This window comes from Crocodylus siamensis, chromosome 5, assembly GCF_052110815.1.
Source record: "Crocodylus siamensis isolate JL-2025a chromosome 5, ASM5211081v1, whole genome shotgun sequence".
In the NCBI taxonomy this organism is placed as follows: Eukaryota; Metazoa; Chordata; order Crocodylia; family Crocodylidae; genus Crocodylus; species Crocodylus siamensis.
Window position 1 is genome coordinate 16,506,067 of NC_143399.1, and position 20,160 is coordinate 16,526,226.

The 20,160-nt window shown below is 44.2% G+C and overlaps 1 protein-coding gene across 4 annotated transcripts in view; it reads left to right on the forward strand.

The window, feature by feature from the left end:
* The window catches only part of CACHD1 (cache domain containing 1), a 176,989-nt gene that overhangs the window by 137,610 nt on the left and 19,219 nt on the right, over positions 1-20,160 (forward strand). For all 4 annotated transcript variants that reach the window (XM_090046918.1, XM_090046916.1, XM_090046917.1 and 1 more), the window contains 6 exons: positions 1,651-1,768; positions 5,625-5,793; positions 8,254-8,396; positions 9,079-9,260; positions 11,028-11,138; positions 19,474-19,596. In XM_090046918.1, coding sequence (XP_089903044.1) covers positions 1,651-1,768; positions 5,625-5,793; positions 8,254-8,396; positions 9,079-9,260; positions 11,028-11,138; positions 19,474-19,596 — 846 coding nt within the window. The remainder of the gene's footprint in view (positions 1-1,650; positions 1,769-5,624; positions 5,794-8,253; positions 8,397-9,078; positions 9,261-11,027; positions 11,139-19,473; positions 19,597-20,160) is intronic.

The window sequence follows — 20,160 nt, forward strand, 5'->3', positions numbered from 1 at the left end:
CTCCGTAAGCGGCCCTCCACCCAGAATAATCACCTGCCCCTGGGCTTAGATGGTGGCTTTGCCTGAGCAAGGGATTGAGCAGACCAGGCGGCACTGAGCAGACCAGGGATCAGATTTTCACCTTTGTTCCAGAGGGAGGGGGTATTCTGGGCTAGTCCTATTTCTGGTGCATATTACTAGCCTTAGCATGATGGCCCAACTATGGAAGCCAGTGCTTTGGGATTGGGGGGGCGGGAATCTCTGCTCATCCCCCAAGGCTGAGTGAGAAGTAGCAGCCCCACAGAAGGTATTCCCCTTTCCTGCCATTCTTCTACCAGAGAAACATGTAGCTTTATGGCCTCTTGTGATCCCCATTTCCCCCTGCATTGACATACATCTCAGGTTATGATGGTGTCCCTTGTAGTATTCACATCTTGCCTAGTTTGGATGTCTCTGTTCATGTGAGTCAACTCAACACCCCTCTTTCCAACCCCATGAGTGGTCTGTGATCCTCTATGACAGTGATTCTCAACCAGGGACCCGTGGCACCCTGAAATACTGAGATCCATTACTACAGGTTGCTGTGCAATAGTATCACTGTTAGCTGGATCTAGTAGGTTATATGTCACCTTGGAAGCTTGCTATGTTACCATATTTACTCGAATCTGTAACAGTTTCCCCTCCCTTTATCAGCATGGGGGGAACCTACTCATCTTAGTTTTGTGTACAAAGCAGGGTAGGGGACAGGCAGCTGCTGCAGCTCAGACTCTGGCCCTGAGCCTGGGTCAGGCCTGAATCGGACCCCCAGCGGCCTCCTAGCCCCCACATCTACTTGCCTGCAGCTTCGCACACATGCGCGTGCACACACATACACACGCATGCGCGTGCGCACACACTTGTTTGTTTACATAATTCATTTGGAAGGTAAGCACAACAGGTCCTTGCTGAACTGATTAATAGTGATGAGAATTTATTACATTTATTGTATTGTTAATACCTTAGGGTTCCTGCAGTCATGGAAAGAAATACAGAAATCTGCTTCTCAACTGGTATCCCTCTCTGCACTCTCCATGGTCTCGCAGGAGTGCCTATGCATACTGTACTTGTGTTCTCATTTCAGCTCATCTACTTTGTTCTGTTCTTAAGAGCAGGCGTGATATTGAACTAGACAAGACTCCCAATGTGCAGGGACTTCACTGTTCCCAACTAGCTAACTAAAAAGGAATGGCTTGGGGTACAGTGTGATGTGCATGAGCAATTCTGTAAATTTAAACCCTTCTGGTTCTGTATTTTAGAGCTAATTTTAAATGTGCTTACTCTTTACTTTTTAAATTGAGAGAGAAATAGTACCATTCCAAGAGAAACATGTAGTCAGGATGGGATAAACTCTGACCAATATTTCCATGCATCTTTTTTAATAAAAATGTAAGGGCCAAGTCATTTCATCTTCTTCATTTGTACTGAAAAAGCCAGTTTTTGCTTAAATTGTGCAACATTATGCCAAGAGGAAAAACAGATGAATGCCTCTGTTCTTACCTAATTAAAAGCAGACTTTTAGCCAGCTCTTACAAGTAATCGCATTTTATATAAAAGCAGTAGGAGGATTTATTTGACTCCAAGTTTTTTTCTAATATTTAATAAAATGTTGGATGTTGTTTGTTGCCAACATAGCCTCCCTTTGGGCAGTCAGATTATTACAGTCCCAGTGAACTCCTCACTGTCTTGGCATGTAAACAAACTGAGAGAAATTGGAAAAGAAGCCTACAATGTCAGTTATGCCTGGAAAATGGTAAGTGACAGAGATTTTGTGTGTGAATGGTGGCATATAGTTTTAATATATGTTAATATATTGAAGCTTGAGTCATTTGAATTTTAATTATACTGAAACAGTATGAATGCTTCTCTTATTGCTGTAAAGAATTGGGCATTCCATTGAAATTGCAGTTTCAAAGGTATTACGGTGTCTGCACATGGATGAGCATGTGTATTAGGGGGAGGGTATATGTCCTAGTAAATACATATACATGCACGCCACTCCACATATACATACACTTCATTATATGTTATATATGGGTATAAACATTCAATGATTATACTGTGTATTTTCCCAAAGGAAGAAGATATATGCTTGCCTGTAGGTCAAATTTATAAACAGGAGCAAAGCTCAAGTAACTAAACATAAATCCGCCAGAAACCCAAGATAAAAAAATATCCTTAAAACATACTGTTAGGCTCTAATTTGTTACTAATATTCTGGTACTAATGAAAATACATAGGAAAGAAACAGCTTTATTTTTTTATTGCGCTCTTTTTAAACCAACCATTAATTGAATCTTTTTCTTTACTGGTGATTAGATATCATTTCAAATGCTGACTTCATCCTATCCTGTGCTATATTGCCTACAACGTTTCAGAGAAAGGTGTAGGCTAGGGACAGACATTCAAAAACCCAGAGCCTGAATTGATTCAGTCTTGCAGATTAGTGTAACCTGCATAGATTGAACCAATTTGCGAGTGAATAGATATTGATTTTTTACTCCGGAAATGTAGGCACATGCCTGCAGTGGCTCAGGCCGCAAGCTCGGGGGTGCTAGAGCAGCCCTTGGCTAGAAGAAAACTAAGCTGCGGGGGGAGGAGGCCAGGCCCAGGCAGACCTGAGTATGACTGGGGAGGGGTTTAAACTCCCACCCTGGTCTGCAGGGACCGCTGCCAGTGTGCACCTGGAGGGGAAGCAGCCCCTGTCAGGGGTCCCCAGCCTCGCTCACTCACTGGTGGGCCCAGACCCTGGTGGCCTGAGCAGTAGCAGGGGCTTATTCCCCCATTGCAGGAGGGCCAGCGCAGGCACTTATAGGCTCCACTCGTGCACCCGGGGCTGTGCACCTGGGGCTGCAGTGGCCAGATGCCAGTAGCCTGAGGGAAGGGTGGGGGGTCGATCCCACCGTTGCAGGCAGCAGTGGTGGGGGCACCAATACAGTGCCCTGGGCCAGGTCCCTCTGAGGAATGGCCAGCTGCCTGCAGGGAGGGCCACTGTGACCTGGCTGCGGGTATGGGGGAGCCGTGGCTACAGCCTGATTCACCACTGCCTCCCACTGCAGCAGCATGGCCCGGGCTGGGGTGGCCCCAGGTGGCAGTGCCTGTCTCCTCCAGTCCCACACGGGGCCCGTGGCAGCAGGTGGGCTGTAGTGACTGTTCTGTGGCGGTGACGGTTTCAGGTAGCCAGCAGGTGACAGGTGCCTCATCTCCGCATGCCACAATGGTTCCCCCCGCTGCCAGCGGGAGAGGGAGAGGCGGGTTGCCATGGATTAGATGCTGCCTACGCTCCTGGGCTGCATTGAACTGGGGGGAATTTTGGGCCGGGCTTCTGTGGGCCAGGGGCTTGGGTAGCAGCAGGGGGAGCTGATGGACCACCACAGCCCGGTTAGGCCCAGCCCCGCGGCCTAGGGCAATAAGCAGTGACTGGCCCACGGCAGCCCGCCCCTTCCTCTCCCAGTGGTGGTGGAGGGAACCATTGTGGCGGGCAGAAGTGAGGCACGTGTTACCTGCCTGCTTGCAGTGCTGTGCGCTCTGGGCAAGTTGTCATGGGCCAGTAGCTGCCTATACCCCTAGGTTGCAGGGCTGGGCCCGGCTGTCTGGCTGCTGCGGCTCCTGGTGCATGAGCAGAGCCTGTTGGTGCCCACACTGCCCTGCTCCTCCCCTCTTGCCCCCGCTTCAATGTGGGGGATTAAACCCCCACTTCCCCTCTAGCTGTTGGGTTCTGGCCCCACCCTCGCTTCTGCCGCTGGAGCAGCAAAGGATGGGGGGCTGGGGATACCTAACAAGGTCTGCTGCCCCCTTGCCAGGCAGACCTGGCAGCACTCCAGAGCAGGGTTTCCCTTCCTCACCCTTTTCTCGGTCAGCCGGAGCAGTGATAATGCTCCAGTTAGGTGGAATAAGGGCAGGGCCAACCCTGCTTGGCTGGAGCAGACTGCCCAGCCCATCCTAGGGCTGCAGAGCATGCTGAGATACTGGAGGAGTCTGATTTAACTTAAACCAGGGTCTGGGACAGAAGTTGCATAAACTGGTTTGACCCAAATCAGTTAAGTCTGATTCAGCTAGGTTTATCTTAAACCAGTTTCAGTCATTTTGAAACTGGCTTATGTGCACTGAATTTATGACCTGTTTCTGATCACTTAAACCAGTTTATTTGAAACTTGTGTCCCTAGCCAGAAAGAGCTGTTAAAGACATTACTTATAGTCTAACCATTTAAGAACTTGAACATTTGAAATTTTTCCCAAATGGTTGTTCCTTACATAAATGTTCCCTGTGTTGCCTTGGGATAAGACATGCACCTGTAGTGTAAAACGCAGGACATGTCACACAACCATCTGTCCCTGTGTGTTTTATTTTAACATTTGGAACTTTGCCCCATAAATACTTTGTGATGTACACAAGAAGAGTGCAATAACTTGTAAAACTCTCTCAACATCAACTAAAGAAAAATATTTCCACATACAAGCGTCAGGGCCTGAAAAATCTGTGTATAATCTAGAAGAATTTCTAATCATTAGACTTTCCAGCGTAAAATCAATTCAAATGGAATGGAGGTTTGTATCTTTTTAATTCTGCTGTAATCACTAAACAGATCATATTTAGTGAAAGGATTTGGTAGACCAGTATCATTACCATAAGGAAAGAGTAGTTCTTTTACCCAGTAGCAGGGAAATAAAAGATTCTAGTAGCTCTTGCTTTCTGACTTAATTTGTGAACAAATCTTAATGCTTATCTTGACCACGAGAATAACATGACATTTACAACTAAATATGATCCAAGCAAATTTTGCTAATGCCAAGAATAATTGGCTAACTACGTTGTATCAACAAACTTAACAGGTACTTATGGATCATTTCACTGTATCAGTGTAAATCTAACCTAAGAGATTATGCTGAGGAACTTGAAGAGATCAAACCTATCATCATGTAACAGAAATAAATTTTGCAATGTTGAAAGATTGTATGTCAGGTGGTCGTATAGCTTAGATACACTAGTCCCACATTTTCTTAACCTGATGCACTTCAGCAGGATGCAGACCAGCCAAGCAAGTAACACATCCGATATAGACATGTAGTAGTGATGATACTGTCACAGTATTGTTTGTTTAGTTTGACAGAATTTTCCTAACTGGAAATAACATTCTAGTCCATTATCAGTATCTACATAAGAGCATTAGACGTCTGTGCAAATTGAGAGGGAAAAAAACAAAACTATTGATATATTTAAAAAACTGAAAACAGAAGATCTAAGCTGAGCATCCACTTTGAAGAAATCTTTTATGCCTAGATCGATAGCTTTAATAAACTCGGGATAATTGATCGAAGTACATGTGTGAACAGAGCACTGTTGTTTTCAGACCTTGTAGTCATGCAGAGCCTGCCCACACAATTCCCTGTTGAGGATTATGTCCTTACTAATTGTGAGGAAACTGTAGAGGTGATTAATTTTAGGAAGACAGAATAGGCTACTTGAGATTATGGATTAGTGGGGTGCCAGGTTCCAGAGTAGGGGAAATGAGAGAAAATTGAAGAAGAAAGAGAAAATTTGTAGGGATTAAGAAATAAATCAAGATTAGTTTTTGGTCTAACTTTGTTGTCTTGTCCTCGTTTTTGAGGTTCAGGACACATCCTTCATTCTGTGTGTAGTGGTGATTCAGCCAGAAATACCAGTTAAGCAGCTGAAGAATCTCAACACTGTCCCTAGTAGCAAGCTGCTGTATCATCGCCTGGATCTACTGGGCCAGCCCAATGCCTGTCTGCACTTCAAGCAGCTGGCAACATTAGGTAAGAAATCCCGCTGTTCATATTCAGATTACATATATTTTCATATAGCAGAGGAAGAAATGCAAACATTTTCCACTTAAATCCTATTAAAATGTTTTTGTTTCTCGTGAAAAATTCGTTTTGAGGGAAGTCTTTTACCTGATGTTACTTTTTTGCACCTTTACATGCTTCACTAAACTGTGGAACCCTTACATTGTGGGGTATTTTCATAGGTACTCCCATTAATTTTATTTGGATTGCTCATGTTAGTATGCATATGCTAGAGAAAGTTATGCAGTTTAATTTTCAGCATAGAGGGGAGGTAGGAACTAAAAATGTCAAATCTAATTTAAAATTTATTTTCATTCTGTTGCTTTCGAGCAAATCATTAGTGAGAACATGAAAACAACAAAGTTCTTGCCAGTCAAGCTATATCCTGTTGACATTGGATTTATGCAGATTTTTCACAGCCATAAATATTTAATAGCATCATTCCATGTGAAGCAGTCAGAAGTTAAAACTGATAGAAATCAGAATTTTAATAATCTTTAAATTCTTTTTCATGTGAGAGTTTCCAGACCTTTTGAACCGAAATAAAATTCTGAGTTCAGTGGCATGTTGCCCCCAAAAAGGATGCATCTCTTTTCTGTGGTTTAAAATTATTTTAATCAACCCTGCTGATATCAGTAGTTGAGCAGATGATGTAGAAGGAGAAGTTGGCCTCAATCGGATTATATTAAAAAGTTTTAGTATGTAGGGAGAACAATTTAGAATCTTTTTAACAAGGACATTTTTGTCTTTCAAATTGATTCTTCTCTACATTTTACACTAATACTAAACAGAATTGTGAATTAATGATAATCCTACATGACAAAATGGGCAAGTTTCATGGAGGACAATTCAGCAATGACACCTCTTCATTGAATGCTGCAGCAAACAGCAAATAAGATCTTGGGTCATGTTGTGGATGGAAACTGTTATTGTCATTAATTAAAAAAATAAAAGTCCTCATCTTCAATGTAGCATCCAGTTTCAGTTATCTCTTATTAGCGTATAGCAGAAACAGGCCCACTCAGAGGTCGAGAGAGGCCCAGGCCACTTCGATTTTTTGAGGTTCTTGGTATAGTAAAAAAATATTAATTCATGGTGCGCTACAGATGCACTATGGGCCACAGGTGATGTGGCCTGGTAATGGGACACAAGTTTAAAATTGTATGGTGAACATCTTCTTTCAATCCTGTCAGTGTATCTCTGTGTCTGTATATATAACCTCATTTGGAGATAACGTCAAAAAGTCTAAATTTGAGGCCCTCCATGAATGAGAGGCCTGGGCCAGATGGCCCTCCTGGCCCCCCCTGTGATAGGCCCTGAGCAGAAACAATTAAGATGGAGGCAAAAGAAAAACTTTACGCAAACAAAAATATAAGTGGCTCAGACTACTCTGGTAAATGAAAATACGACAGAAATTCAAGTAATAATTGAGGTAGATTTGGCTGCTAGCTGTGCAGTGATTTGGGGAAGGAGAGAACTTTTTCTTTGCTCAGAAAGGTACTGAGAATTTCTTCCCTTTGGGGGACCATTGTACACGGAGAAAAAACAAAATCAATTGACATAATCTCTCTTTCCTTTATAAAGTGTACAAGAAAAGACACATTTATCAGCTTGACGGGCCTTGCACCATCTACTTTTCTGTTCATCTTTAATATCCCAGGTTTTGTTCACTGGAAAAACACCTGCCAGAGTACTCTAATTGCTTGTGATCAACCCCTAACCACAGCTGTCAGCAGACTCCTTCCATCAGTTTTGTCAGACTTCTGTTTTTGTATCTCTCCCTGTATTAATGCCCTTAAAGCTCATAGATTTTTCCATGCTTCTGTATTGCCTCATCCAACACCAAACCATTAAACTCTTAGTGTTTCCTCCCAACTCGCGTTCTTCCCTGGGGTAGGGGGGCACCAAAAGTATGTGTACAGGGCACAGATCAGTATTGTGTCAGGGATACCTAAACTAGCTCTGAATGAGTTAATTTGCATGTTAGGAGTAGTATAGTGCTTGGTGCCTTGTCCTGTGCACTTGTGCCCTAGTTTTTATACCTTAAAAAATTTCAGAGGGTTTTGAGACTTTATTTGAGTAGGACTGAGATGCTTCTCACCTGCCTTTTTGTGGCATTTGTACTTCTTAAGAAGTGTTTCAGTGAAGAATGTGGAACTTAATGATCCGTGCTCAAAAGTGCTCTCATACTGGGATAATAATCCTCATGCTTCAGGTCATGAATGGATCATCAGCTGGGAACAGGAAGAAAAGAACTGTAGTACTGTAACACTGTCAGTATACCTCTGTCAGTATTCCTCCTAAACATCTGGCATTGTCCATGGACTGAGCCAGGATTTCAGATCAGATAGTGTTCCAAGATGCTTTAGAATTTACTGTGTGCTGAACATTGTGCTTTGTCTTTAGTCATATAACATTTTGTTATTTTAGAAAGTCCTACAGTCATGCTATCTGCTGGTAGCTTTTCTTCTCCTTATGAACATCTGAGTCAACCTGAGACAAAACGGATGGTGGAACACTACACGGCATACCTCAGTGACAACACCCGGCTTATTGCTAATCCTGGACTTAAAGTATGCAATTTATTTGAATTACTTTCTCTTTATTGGTTACCATGCTAGTCTAATTTCATATATGTCCTTTGGACTGGCCTCTTGGGGCATAGGAGTGTTGAGCATGTGGGACATTAAGATTTTCATCTCATTCTCTTGGTGCTGAGAGCCACAATAGGAATGATTCTAGCCTAGAAAAGCCATGTTAACTAGCTTGAAAAGGAATCCTATCCCCTTCTCAGCTGGGTGGATGGGGACTTCAAGGCTGGTAGAGAAATGCTGAGGGGAAGAGGCTCAGAAACTAGAGGCCCCCTTTCCTCAGGAATAACATTTACAAACTATTGTTGGAATGAACAATATGAAAATCAGAATTGTAATAAACATGAAGTTGGAGGGGGATACCTTTGTGCTTTTTTGCATTTAAATGAGAAAACTTGGGTTTGTTTTAAATGGAGCAGTATTTATACTCACCTGCAGTTAAAAGCAAATGTTAAAAGCTGTGTAGATAATGACAGCAATATTTCATTATAATAAGCTTCTTCTCTACTTGGAATTTGCTAGATCCATCTGGTGTGAGAAGATTTTAAACAAGTAATTGGGTTTAGATTATCTCTGATAGGTCTTTAGGAAACCCTGCAAGCAGCTTATTATCTTTTCAGGCAAGCCTTAAAGGAACCCTGCTAGGTTTGTCTTTGTTTTGCAGTTCTCTGTCAGAAATGAAGTAATGGCTACCAGTCACGTCACAGATGAATGGATGACACAAATGGAAATGAGTAGCTTGAACAGTTACATTGTCCGCCGTTACATAGCAACGCCCAATGGGGTGCTCAGAATTTATCCTGGTTCTCTCATGGACAAAGCATTTGATCCCACTAGGAGACAATGGTGAGTTTTAGGTTTCCATTATCAAAGGTTTGGAAAATCGTGGAGTGTGATGATATTACACAAGAGAAAATACTTTGTATAGGATTCATGTAAAGACCATATTTGTTAAGGCAAGATAAAGAATATGCTTATGGGGTCAGTAAAATACATAGTGTTCAGTATATTTAACCAGGACATAAATTGGCTACAAGTTCAACTTCTTTTTTTTTTTTGAGGTGACAGCCTCTGTTTTATACTTCTCTGTTCAGCACACATGAATATAAATATATACAAATAAACACAACCGTCCATGTTGTACCCTTTTGACCCATTACAGTTTAATTTATTTGTCTCTAAATATTAATTACAGCCCTTATAGTATTCTTTGTTGTTAATATTATACACGGTGGCATTTGTTTACAGTGGATTTCCTGATGTAATTCCAAATAGGAATTTGCTGGCTTAATTGCAGCTAGTCATTATTATGCACTAGCATATGATTTAGGAAGATGCTCGTATACATTACAGATTAAATGCTGACCCATGAGAGGTGTGAATGTGTTTTGTTTGTTAAATTAGCCAGCCAGGTGGTGCTGCACCAAGCAAGTAAAGAGAGTGGGGTATGTAAGCAAATTTAGGATTCCTACCCTCCGGCTAAATCACCCAGGCTCTAAATCACTTGTGGCTTTGCCACTTCAAGAGCTCTTCCACTCCGCATCTCCCTGAAAAATAATTAACATAGCTTTTAATCTATGTTCTCACCTTCCTTCCAGACTTTTTCCTCTCTCTCCAGTTCAACTGTTTACATTTTTGCTGTCATCTAAGAATAATTTTACTGTAATTTTGCTTTTTTAATGATTGGATAGATGTGTTTGAGTCTGGATTACAAAGTAATGTTATTCAACCTTTTCCCCCTTTTTATTTTTTTTAAAAAATTAGCGTACGCTGTATGCTTACATAGACCAGCCCTCACTGCCACCACTCCTCTCCCAGATGTTAATACTCAGGACTGTCATCTTCAGATGCAAAAAAAGGGACTTCAGGGTAGTTTTATTGTACCTTCTTTGGATATGCCTGCCAGTTTTCATGGGGTTTATATTCATATTTTCCTATTGTTTTCCCTCTCCTATTTTGGTTGGGGAAGCTCACACTAGTAATAAAAGAAGCTGCAAAACAGAAACCAGTGAAATTGCCTACACAATTGTGTAGAAATAAATTAATTGGAAAGATAGAAATGTTTTTTTTTTTGCAGTACTGATAGACACTACTTAAAACAACAGTAGGGAAGAAATCTGGATACGTGTGGGTGACTAAGTTGATAGCAGCCTTCAAGTACATACTGTTCACCATTTTCAAACAACTTTGTAAGTTTGCACAGGTGGAGTTATGGTTGCAGAAGTGCTTACTCTTGAATTTTCCATGCAGTGAATGTAGGCACTTTTTGTTCAACGAGATGAGACTCAGCTTGTTTTAAATCAATCACTATTCAAAATAAAATAGGACTACAATACTCTGAAATGGTTTTAACAATAAGATATGACCATTTTATACAGACTATCTTAATGTGATTGCTCATGTTGAGAAACAGGAGTATTGGTCAGTAGACTGTACTGGGCTTTGAGCCTGCATTTGCTTACTTTCAGTCACTGTGAACTGCTTTACAGCACTGTTTGCAGTGGGTAGAGTTAAGCCCATGTCAAAGTCTTTGCAGTATTAGAGCCATAGTTTTTTTCCTTTTGATATCACTCTCTGTCACTAATGCATTACATTTATTTTGGTCTCTTCTAGGTACTTGCATGCAGTAGCTAATCCAGGCCTAATTACTTTCACTGGTCCCTACTTAGATGTTGGAGGAGCTGGTTATGTTGTTACAATCAGCCACACAGTTCATTCTTCCAGGTACATCACAGTGTTCTGTCAATACAAAATACTCTAAATTGACTTTTAAAGATGTCATAGTCTATTGCAATCTGTGAAGCTAGGCCATACATTAAAGGAACCATAGTGCTTGCTCCAGCAGAGCTGCCAATCAACTGGAAGGAACTTGCGTAAAAGCAGTGGAAATATTTCTTTCATCAAAGCCCTGAATGTGAAAAATCCATTCTCATGTGAAGTGGCATAGATTTGCCTTCTCGGGGCATATCAGGACCTAAGTAAAAAGAGCAACTTGCACAAAGGCTCTAGGGTGTGAAGATGTTGCTGGGTGACTGACTGGAGTGTTGATGTACACTAAATGTGGATGAAATGGTGGGGGAAGCACCTTTTCATCAAGCAGCTCCCATCACCATTGCTAGTGTTTGTGTTACACCACCAGACTTTTGATGAGGATGCAAAGTAAATCAGCCTGTCTTTTTGTTCTGTTCATTCTATGTGCGTTAGTTGCGTTTATTTCCCCTTGATTTTGGACTTGGAAATCTTCTTTCATTTGTTGTCTGCTTGCTTTTTTGGGGTCTCAGGCCAGGGCAGACCCGTGATCCAGTCCCACATGGCCCTGTGGTGGGCGCAGGTTCTGTGGGAAGTGGATTGCATCTGTGCCCTGGACCTCAGTCCCAGGCTGTCACTGCTCCAAGATCCCAGACCTGGCCCCAGAGACAGCTGCCCATCTGCCTGGCTGTCCACCCTGCCTGCATGGGTCCCAGCCAGTCTTCATGGAGATCCCAGGATTAAGGGGTGATGATGACAGCGTGGGGCTGGGGCCTGGGGCAGGGGTGTGTGGGCAGCGGATCAGGGCCCTGGCCCCAGCCGTGACTTTGGCTCTGGGCCAAGCCCTGACCTTGGTTCCGGCCCCACACTGTCACCATCCTGCAATCCTGGGATCTCCATGGAGACTAGTTGGGACCCGCGAGGTCAGGGTGTGCAGCCGGACAGATGGAATGGGGCTGCGGGTGGCCAGAATCTTGGGGGAGTGACAGCATCGGGCCAAGGCCCAGGACTGAGCTATGATCTGCTCCCCACATCCCCGTTCTTGCAGAACTGGTGCCTGTCGCAGGGAGGGTTCAATTATACTTTGACTCTTGCGGGGGGAGGGAGCGGTCTGTGGGGAAAAAAAAAAAATTGGTGCATTGGAAGGAGCAATCTGATCAAGACTACCCCCACTCCTGGTTGTGATTTTCAAATCTTACAGGAGGGGCTCAGCCTCCGCCTAAGCTCCCCCATAATTCACACCCTAGTCGCAGATTAGTGTGGGCAGCAGATCACAGCTCTGCCCTGGCCCCACACTGTCACCACCCCATGATGCTGCCTTGTGATCCCAGTCTCACCTGCCCATCCTGTTTGTGGATGTCCCTCCCGTGAGGGCCACTGAGGGAGCTTTGGTGAGCTGGGGGTGGGGAAGGCTGCTGACCCAGCCCACGATAGCTCACCAAAACTCCCTGTGTGTCCCACGGGCCCAAATAATTGCCCATCCCTGTTCTAGTGTGTGTTTAGTTGTCCACCCATATTCAGGAAAGCAAGTAGGTTTAGGAAGGACACTTCAGCATGAATGACCCATCACCTAGATACCAGGTCAAGGCTATATACACTCTTTTGCTTTATACATGAGAGGAGATTTGTTAGTGCTCATAATAAATGTTACGGCCGGTTTGTCATGGAGCTTATGCATTATATTGTGGGTCAAGGGCAAAAGAGCAACTAGATTTCATACAAATGTGCCATTGTAATGTACCTGTTGTGTCACTGAAGATCTTTAAATGCCCCATGGTTAAGAACATTCTTCTTTTCCTTCAGTTGCTTCAATTCCACTGTATTTCCAGGTCTTTGTAACTTACATTCTTAACTTCCTTTGTCATTGTATTTCAAGTGTTCTGTGGGTGGGCAATGCTGCGCACATTATTTGGGCACCCCATGCCTCTGCTATAGTACCTGAACTTCATTTTATGGAGCATCTGCTAGAGTCTCCAGGAAGCTAAGTCCTTGGTGCTGGCTTCTTGTTTCTACCCGTTTCTACAAGAAAGTCTGTGCTATAGGAAAAGAAAAAGGGTGTCAGGAGGGGTAGACTGCTGAACAAAGACGAAGAGAAAAATGAAATAGAAACAAATTATTTGGACACCCTTTTTCATGTGGACACAAATCAAGTGATGTTAAGGACATGTTAACGTTAAATGTCTGGTAAGACAATTTCCAGAAACTCCTTTTCTTGAGTAAGTAACTGTTAACTTTTCCCTCTCAGCACTCTGGATAAATATATCTCCACAATTGCAAATGGGGAAGTTAACTCCAGAAGATACCATTTACTAAGTGCTTTCCATGCTGTGAGGAAATTTGAGAGCCCCTGGTCCATGCCATTTAAAACTGCAGTTTCTCCATTTTATGCAGAAGAATTTATATTCATGTTGGAAGAAACAGCAACTAGATAGGAAGCCCATAACAAACGCACCTCTTGTGAAATAAGACTGCTACCCATAGTTGGGGAGATGCCATCCTAACTTAGGAAGAAGTAGCATATTATTTTCTTGATGAGTCTTCAGTGATTTCTAATGCAGCCCTCCCCATGCAGGGAAAATGTTCAGAAGGCATTTCACTTACTCTTAGTATAGTTTCTAAAGCTGAAATTCATTGTTGCACATGTACTTCTGTTACTTCTGTCAGGAGCCTCTGAAAAGAATATGGTATTTATTCTTTTTCCCTTCCCTTAATAAAGCTATTCAAATATTGAAATAATCCTTTATTCAGAGACCATATGGCTTAAAAAATTTGTCTTCAGGGCAGACATCCAACCAAATGGAGAGATTCCATCAGATTAGGACAGACAGTGTTTAAAGGGCTTGGTTTTCATTTGTACAGCATGCTGCCTGTAAAACACCTACTAAATTTTCCTGTTACAGACACTGTAATATTTCAGAAATATTAGCTGCTCATTTTGGTTTGTATGAGGAATCTGTTCCAACATTTTCATTGGCCAGCTCCCTGCTGTGCACGCTCCAGCTAACTTCCCAGCTTTAAGAATGTGGTTTCTAGCCTCAATCCGGCAAACTGAAACACAGTTCAAAAGGCCAGCTCTGAGCTGGTGACACTAGGGACACTGCTGTGTCTAAGCACTACAAAGTCAAGGGATGCTCTAAATCCTCCTGCAAAAATATGCAGACTTCTTATTTTCCACTACAAAACATCTGCCCACCTTTCTTGAATGGAGTACAAGGCTGAACTGCATAACTATGTGGAGCTTTTCACAAAGGAACTCATTGAAGAGTATAGTGTCTATTCTGAGGATGGAAATCTATTGGCTGCTTGCTGAGATTTATCAAAATTCTTATTTGTGTCTAGCAAAAAGAATTTGGATTGTTTTAAGGAGCACTTGAGCAGTGAGAACAGCATCTATTTATCTGAATGCTGCTTGATCAAAAGAATAACATCATGTGTATTAGGCCCCCAATTCTGAGTTTAAAAAAATTAGCAAGCCACAAATGTTACATTTAAAACAGTTGTTTGCTTGGTCCCTTCTTCCAATAGTCCACTCTGTGTTTGAGCCTCAAATAGTTTAGGATCACATTACCAGGAAGCGCAATTGCCAAGAGACTTATAAAAGTGAAACCAGCCAGCTGATTTTCATTGTCCGGGCTAACATTTTTGAGAATGCAAATACATTTTTTTTTTTTTTTTTTTTTTTGCTCAAGTTGAATTTTCGGTTGTTTTTGAATATTTGCTCATGCGTCCACAGCTTTTTGCACCCCTAGCCCCAAACTCAAATGTATGCTTTATGTACCAGTGGAATTCTGTGCAGGGCACAGTACTTGCCTTGTTTTGAAACTTCAGGCCTGGCTGCATGTACTGTAGAAGAACCTGAATACAGACAGGTGGATTTTGTGCAAACAGGCTTTATAATTCAGTAGAGCTGATGGATCTGCTTTTTTTGTATGGATGAAAAGCTTCCAGGTGGTCAGCATCTGCAATGCAAGCAAAGAAACCACTACATTTTGCATCCCAGCTGTGCTCACATCATTGTCTCTGGGATTTCAGCAATGACATTTTTACTCTTATCTTCACAGATAAAACTCTTTATTTAAAAAAAGAAAAGAAAGGGAATCAAAATGCTATTAATTTAAATGGGCGTGTTCTCCCATACAGAAGTTGCACATAAACCAGTTTAAGTGATCAGAAACCAGTTTAAACCTGTAACAAAGTGCAAGTTCATTGCACGTAAACTGCTTTCAAAATGGTCAAAACAGGTTTAAGATAAACCTGGTTGGATGTAGTATCAGATGGATCAAACCCATGTATGGAACTTTGGTCCCACGTCCTCTCCCAGCTACAAGTTAACTCTGTCTCCCAGCATCCCAGGATGCTTTGCAACCCTCAGCTGTGTTGTGCTGTCCGCTGCAGAAAAGCAGTGTCTGCCCTGCCCCTCTGCTCCCAGCCAGAGCAGTATCACTGCTCCATCTGGCAGAGAAGGTTGTGGGGAGGGGGGGAAAATGTAGCACTGGACCCCAGTGGGGTCTGCCTGGCACCAGAGGATGGGGGGAAGCCCTCAGAGGCTTTCTCCTCCCCCCGCTTAAGCAGAGAGGAGGGGCGTGACCAGGCCCTGGACCAGCCAGTTGAGTATGGTGGGAGGGGCAGGTGTAACCCGTACCCTGGCCTGCACTGACCCCAGCTGGGGACTGCCTGAGGGGGCAGGAAGCCCTCAGAGGTTTTCCCCCCCTCCACTCAAACAGAGAAGGGGGGCATGGCCAGGCCCTGGGGCACCCAAGCTGGCTGAGTATGATGGGAGTGGGGGGGTTAAACCCTCACCCTGGCCAAGACCAAATCCAGCTGGGGTGGGGTGGGGTAAGCTTGAATGGGAGCAGAGGAAAGACTCTGAAGGCTTCCTGCCCCCACTCCTCCCTCCTGGCAGGCAGACCCCGGCTGAGATCAGTGTGGGCCAGGGTGGGGGTTTAGCCTCCCCCCGATACTTCCCTCCTGTCATACTCAGCTGGCCTGGTTAGGCCAGGGCTTGGCCACGCCCACACTCTCTGCTCAAGTGAGGAGGGGGGGAAAAGCCTCCAAGGGCTTCCCATCCTTACCCCTCCCCCCCCCTCCCACCAGGCAGACCCCAGCTGAGGTCAGTGCGGGCCAGGGTGAGATTTTAACCTCCCCCGCTTCATAGTCAGCCAGTTGGGCTGGGACCTGGCGACACACCCCCTGCTCAAGGGGAGCGGGGAAGCTTCCCCCCCTCCACTGCCCCTGCCAGGCAGACTTATACCCTGCCCCGTCTTCCTCCCTCACAGGCAGACCACGGCCCACCCCCTTCTCCCCAAGTAAGCCAGGATCAGGGGATATGGCTAGGGAAATTGCTCCTGGCTCCAGGCAGAAAAGGGCAGTAAAGCTCCTTCGGGCTTTCCCCCTCTCCCCCACACCCCCCTCTCATGTGAATGGGGCAGCACTCGGGGGGGGGGGGGGGCTGGTGCAGGGGGGGGCGTTTCTCCCATACCCTAAAGTCTAATGTTAAGTCTGCTAGTAAGGTGGGGAATCTCTTCTCTGCACCAGAGCTAATGGAGAATGCTCTCTGAAGCTAAGGACCCCAGCCAGCCCCAAGATACAGGGATTGTTCCCCTGTTGGCATGGCAGGGTGGGGGGCTATGCAAGGGCTTGCGGGGGCATGTGGTGCGCAGCCAATCGAGAATAAGTCCTGCCTGGCTGCATTTGGATTCCTTTGGCGGTGGCCGGAAAGCTGGGAGGCATGCTGTATTGCCCCCCAGCTACTGGTATGGGCTACTGCAGGGGTCTGGCTGCCTTTCTGGTTTCAGAAGTGAATGTCTGTTCACTAGTTTATTGGTTCAATCTGTGCAGTTTAGGCTGGCCCGCAAAGGTTGAATCAATTCAGCCTCGGGCTTTTAGATTGTCTGTACTTAGGCATGGTGTGTTTTCCATGGGAAAGTCATGCTCTCTGTTGCATGAGAGCATGCTGGTGGTATGGTTGTCTTGAGATGGGGTATTGCTTCCTCTTGTTACATCCTTGTGTTGGTCTGAAGAGGCTGCTCTGCTGAGGCAGACAGTGGCTGGAAGAGTTGGAGGTGGGGAAAATAGGACTGGGTGGAACCACTCTAGTCCTGTTCCTTACAGGCAATCACATTGTGGCTGATCAAGCTCCATCTTGAAAGTGGCTGGGCTTTTTATACCCACTAATCATTATAGAAATCTGATCCATAATGGTAAAATCCTGCCTGGGAGGGTTTGTATCCTAGCTGGAGAGCCTTTGCACAGCACATTTAAAGTCCCTTTGAGCTACCCCTGATAATTTGCCAGGACTAGGCACTCTCAACTAATCAGTTGAATCAGTCCCATTGACATAGTTTTGTCTGAATCTTTCAGGCCCCTCAGGAACGTAGCTAGAGCCTCCTCTGGCTTGTGCTCCTGGGCAAAACATGAGCCCTGTAAATACACCGGATCCTTGAGACAGCGTTTTGGTTTTCTCTGAGCTTTCTAACCAGACCCCAATACTGTGACTTTGCCCCAAGGAGTCTTGGGAGCATTAAGTAGTTGTGGGGACAAACAACATGGTAGAATATTGAAAACAAATGGTTGAGGAAAAAGAGCTCTTTGCCTTCCTAGCACTGGTGTGGAAAGATTTCAGCACATCCACCCTAAGATTGCGTTTGGTAGGTCTTTGATGTGTCAGTTGCTAAGGTAACAATATGCGTAGTCTTGAGCTGCTGAGTGAAATAGGGACACCAGCAGACCTCCCTGTACGGACAGGATATTATAATTCACAGCAGCTCTTGCTGCTGCTGCTGCAGCTCCTCCTCTCAACCTTCCTCAAAAACTGAAGAACCTGCTTTCTTCCTAAATGTAAATAGTCATGACTGTGCCAAACCGCGACTTGTCTGCATTTGGAAGTGTCATTGTGTCCAACCATGTGTTAATGAGCATGGTTTTATATGCAAATGTAGAGAGGACTTGTCATGTTTATCTTCAGATCAGTTGGTTGTGTTTAACCTGAAGTCTCACCTTAAGGTAACTATGAGCAACTGACAGGATGTTTAATTTGACAGCTTTTACTTCCACGTGTTTCAGACTGTGCTACTTCTAACAGGGTAATTTTTCAGTGTAGACCAGACCCTGACGAGTTTGTGCCTAGGCTAGTCTTTTCAGAGATGTGAAATGTCGTTTGCACAAGAGAGGTTTGAAGAATTGCATAAAAGAGTAAAGAGAGAGTGAAAGATAGTGGTGCATTTTCAGGTGCATTTTTCTGCTCTGTAATTCCCTTTCCATTTGAAGGAATAAATATCGGTCCTGACCAGAGGAGGGCAACCCCTCTTTACACTGTGAAGATTTAAACTAGATTCGTAATAAAGGCAAGGCTTTGGGTGAGGAAAAAATGATGTAGATATATAGAGATTGTTATTCAGACTTTTGTCTTCTCATTAAAGGGTTAAAAAACCCGAAGAAATATTTTCATAAGAAGGCTGAAGGCCACCCGGTTCCCCAGAACCTGAAAAGATTGTGGTACTTTAATCTATACCCTCTTGAAAGCAGTTGGGTTCACCCTGCAGCTGCCAAAGAGGGGCTAAGGACTGCGATGAATGATGCAGGGGAGTTTTTGTTCCTTGTTTTACAGAGTTTTTAACCCTAACTCCCATTGTTCTATATTAATGAAAATGAATAACTACTGGCCTTGGCTCCATACTTAAATTATTTCATCATAAAGCATAAGCCTTTGGCTTTCCAGCAAAGAACTAAGGAACCACCTTCTCCCTTATGGCCTGTTATGATTCCTGTGCTCAGCTGAGAACAACCTCCAGCAGGTAGCACTGCGCCGGCCCCCTTAGTGAAAACGTACGGGAGGTCATTCTTGGTACTTGCCCCTCAGCTTTGGAACTTGTGAGCATGAGCCTGGACATCCTCTGGAAGCGCTGTAAGACATTTCTGTTTGAATGGTTGTTTAGTAAGTGAGCCTAAGATGGGATATTATTTTATGCTTCAGTTTTAATAGTCTACTTGCTTTTATAAGGTTAGCTGTCTTGCTTTTTTGTTTTGTAAGTTGTTTTGCTCTCTTGTTATAAGGTGACCTGAGCCTTCATTAGGGAGGGCAGCAAATAAATCTAATAAATAAATGATTAAATAAACAAATGTCCTAGACTTGACAAAGCCACATGCGGTACTTTGTTGCTTGGTGACTGGTCTGAATTGGTGTTGTTCATAGGTTGAAGGGGTTGGATTCCAGTCCTCACTTCCCCTCTACTGTACTCAGCAATGTAAAGGGTATATAGTTATTGCTAACATTGCCCTCAGAGTTTACTGGTTCTTCTTTTTTCCTTTGTAGTGCACAGATGTCTTCAGGGCATTCTGTGGCAGTGATGGGCATTGACTTTACTCTGAGATACTTTTATAAGGTTCTAATGGACCTGCTACCAGTTTGTAACCAGGATGGAGGCAACAAAATAAGGTAAGCATTAGGTTACTTTAGTCTTTTCTTTAATGTAGTATGCCTTTAAACTAGGGGTGCACCAATAGAGATTTTCTTGGCCAGCACCGATAGCCGATTATTCACTAGGCATATTGGCTGGTACCAATTTGATGACGGATTTACAGGAGCGCAGCCCAGCAGCTTGCAAAGCAGTGCCCTGCGGATAAGTCTATGGAGGGGAAGGAGTTTGGGGGGTGGGGGACAGATCGAGGCCCCCATGGTAAGGGAGGAAAGGAGGGCGGCAGGGGCAGGGGTTGGAGCTGAGGCTGGGGGTGCTACCAGGGTGGTGAATGGGAAGCCAGGGGAGTGGGACAGAGGCGCGGGTGGATCGTCCATGGGATCAGCATTCTGGTGCTTAAAAATGGCAGCAGCGGTACTTGAACTAAAGCTTATCAAATGAGCTTTAGTTCAAGCACTGCTGCCACCATTTTTAAGTGTGGGAGACGCTTTTAGGAGTAGAGCTGAGCGGGATGAGGACGGATACAGGCTGCTGTCCTCCCTGCTGCCTTTTGCCCTGGGAGCCGTGCGCTGGCCACACCATGT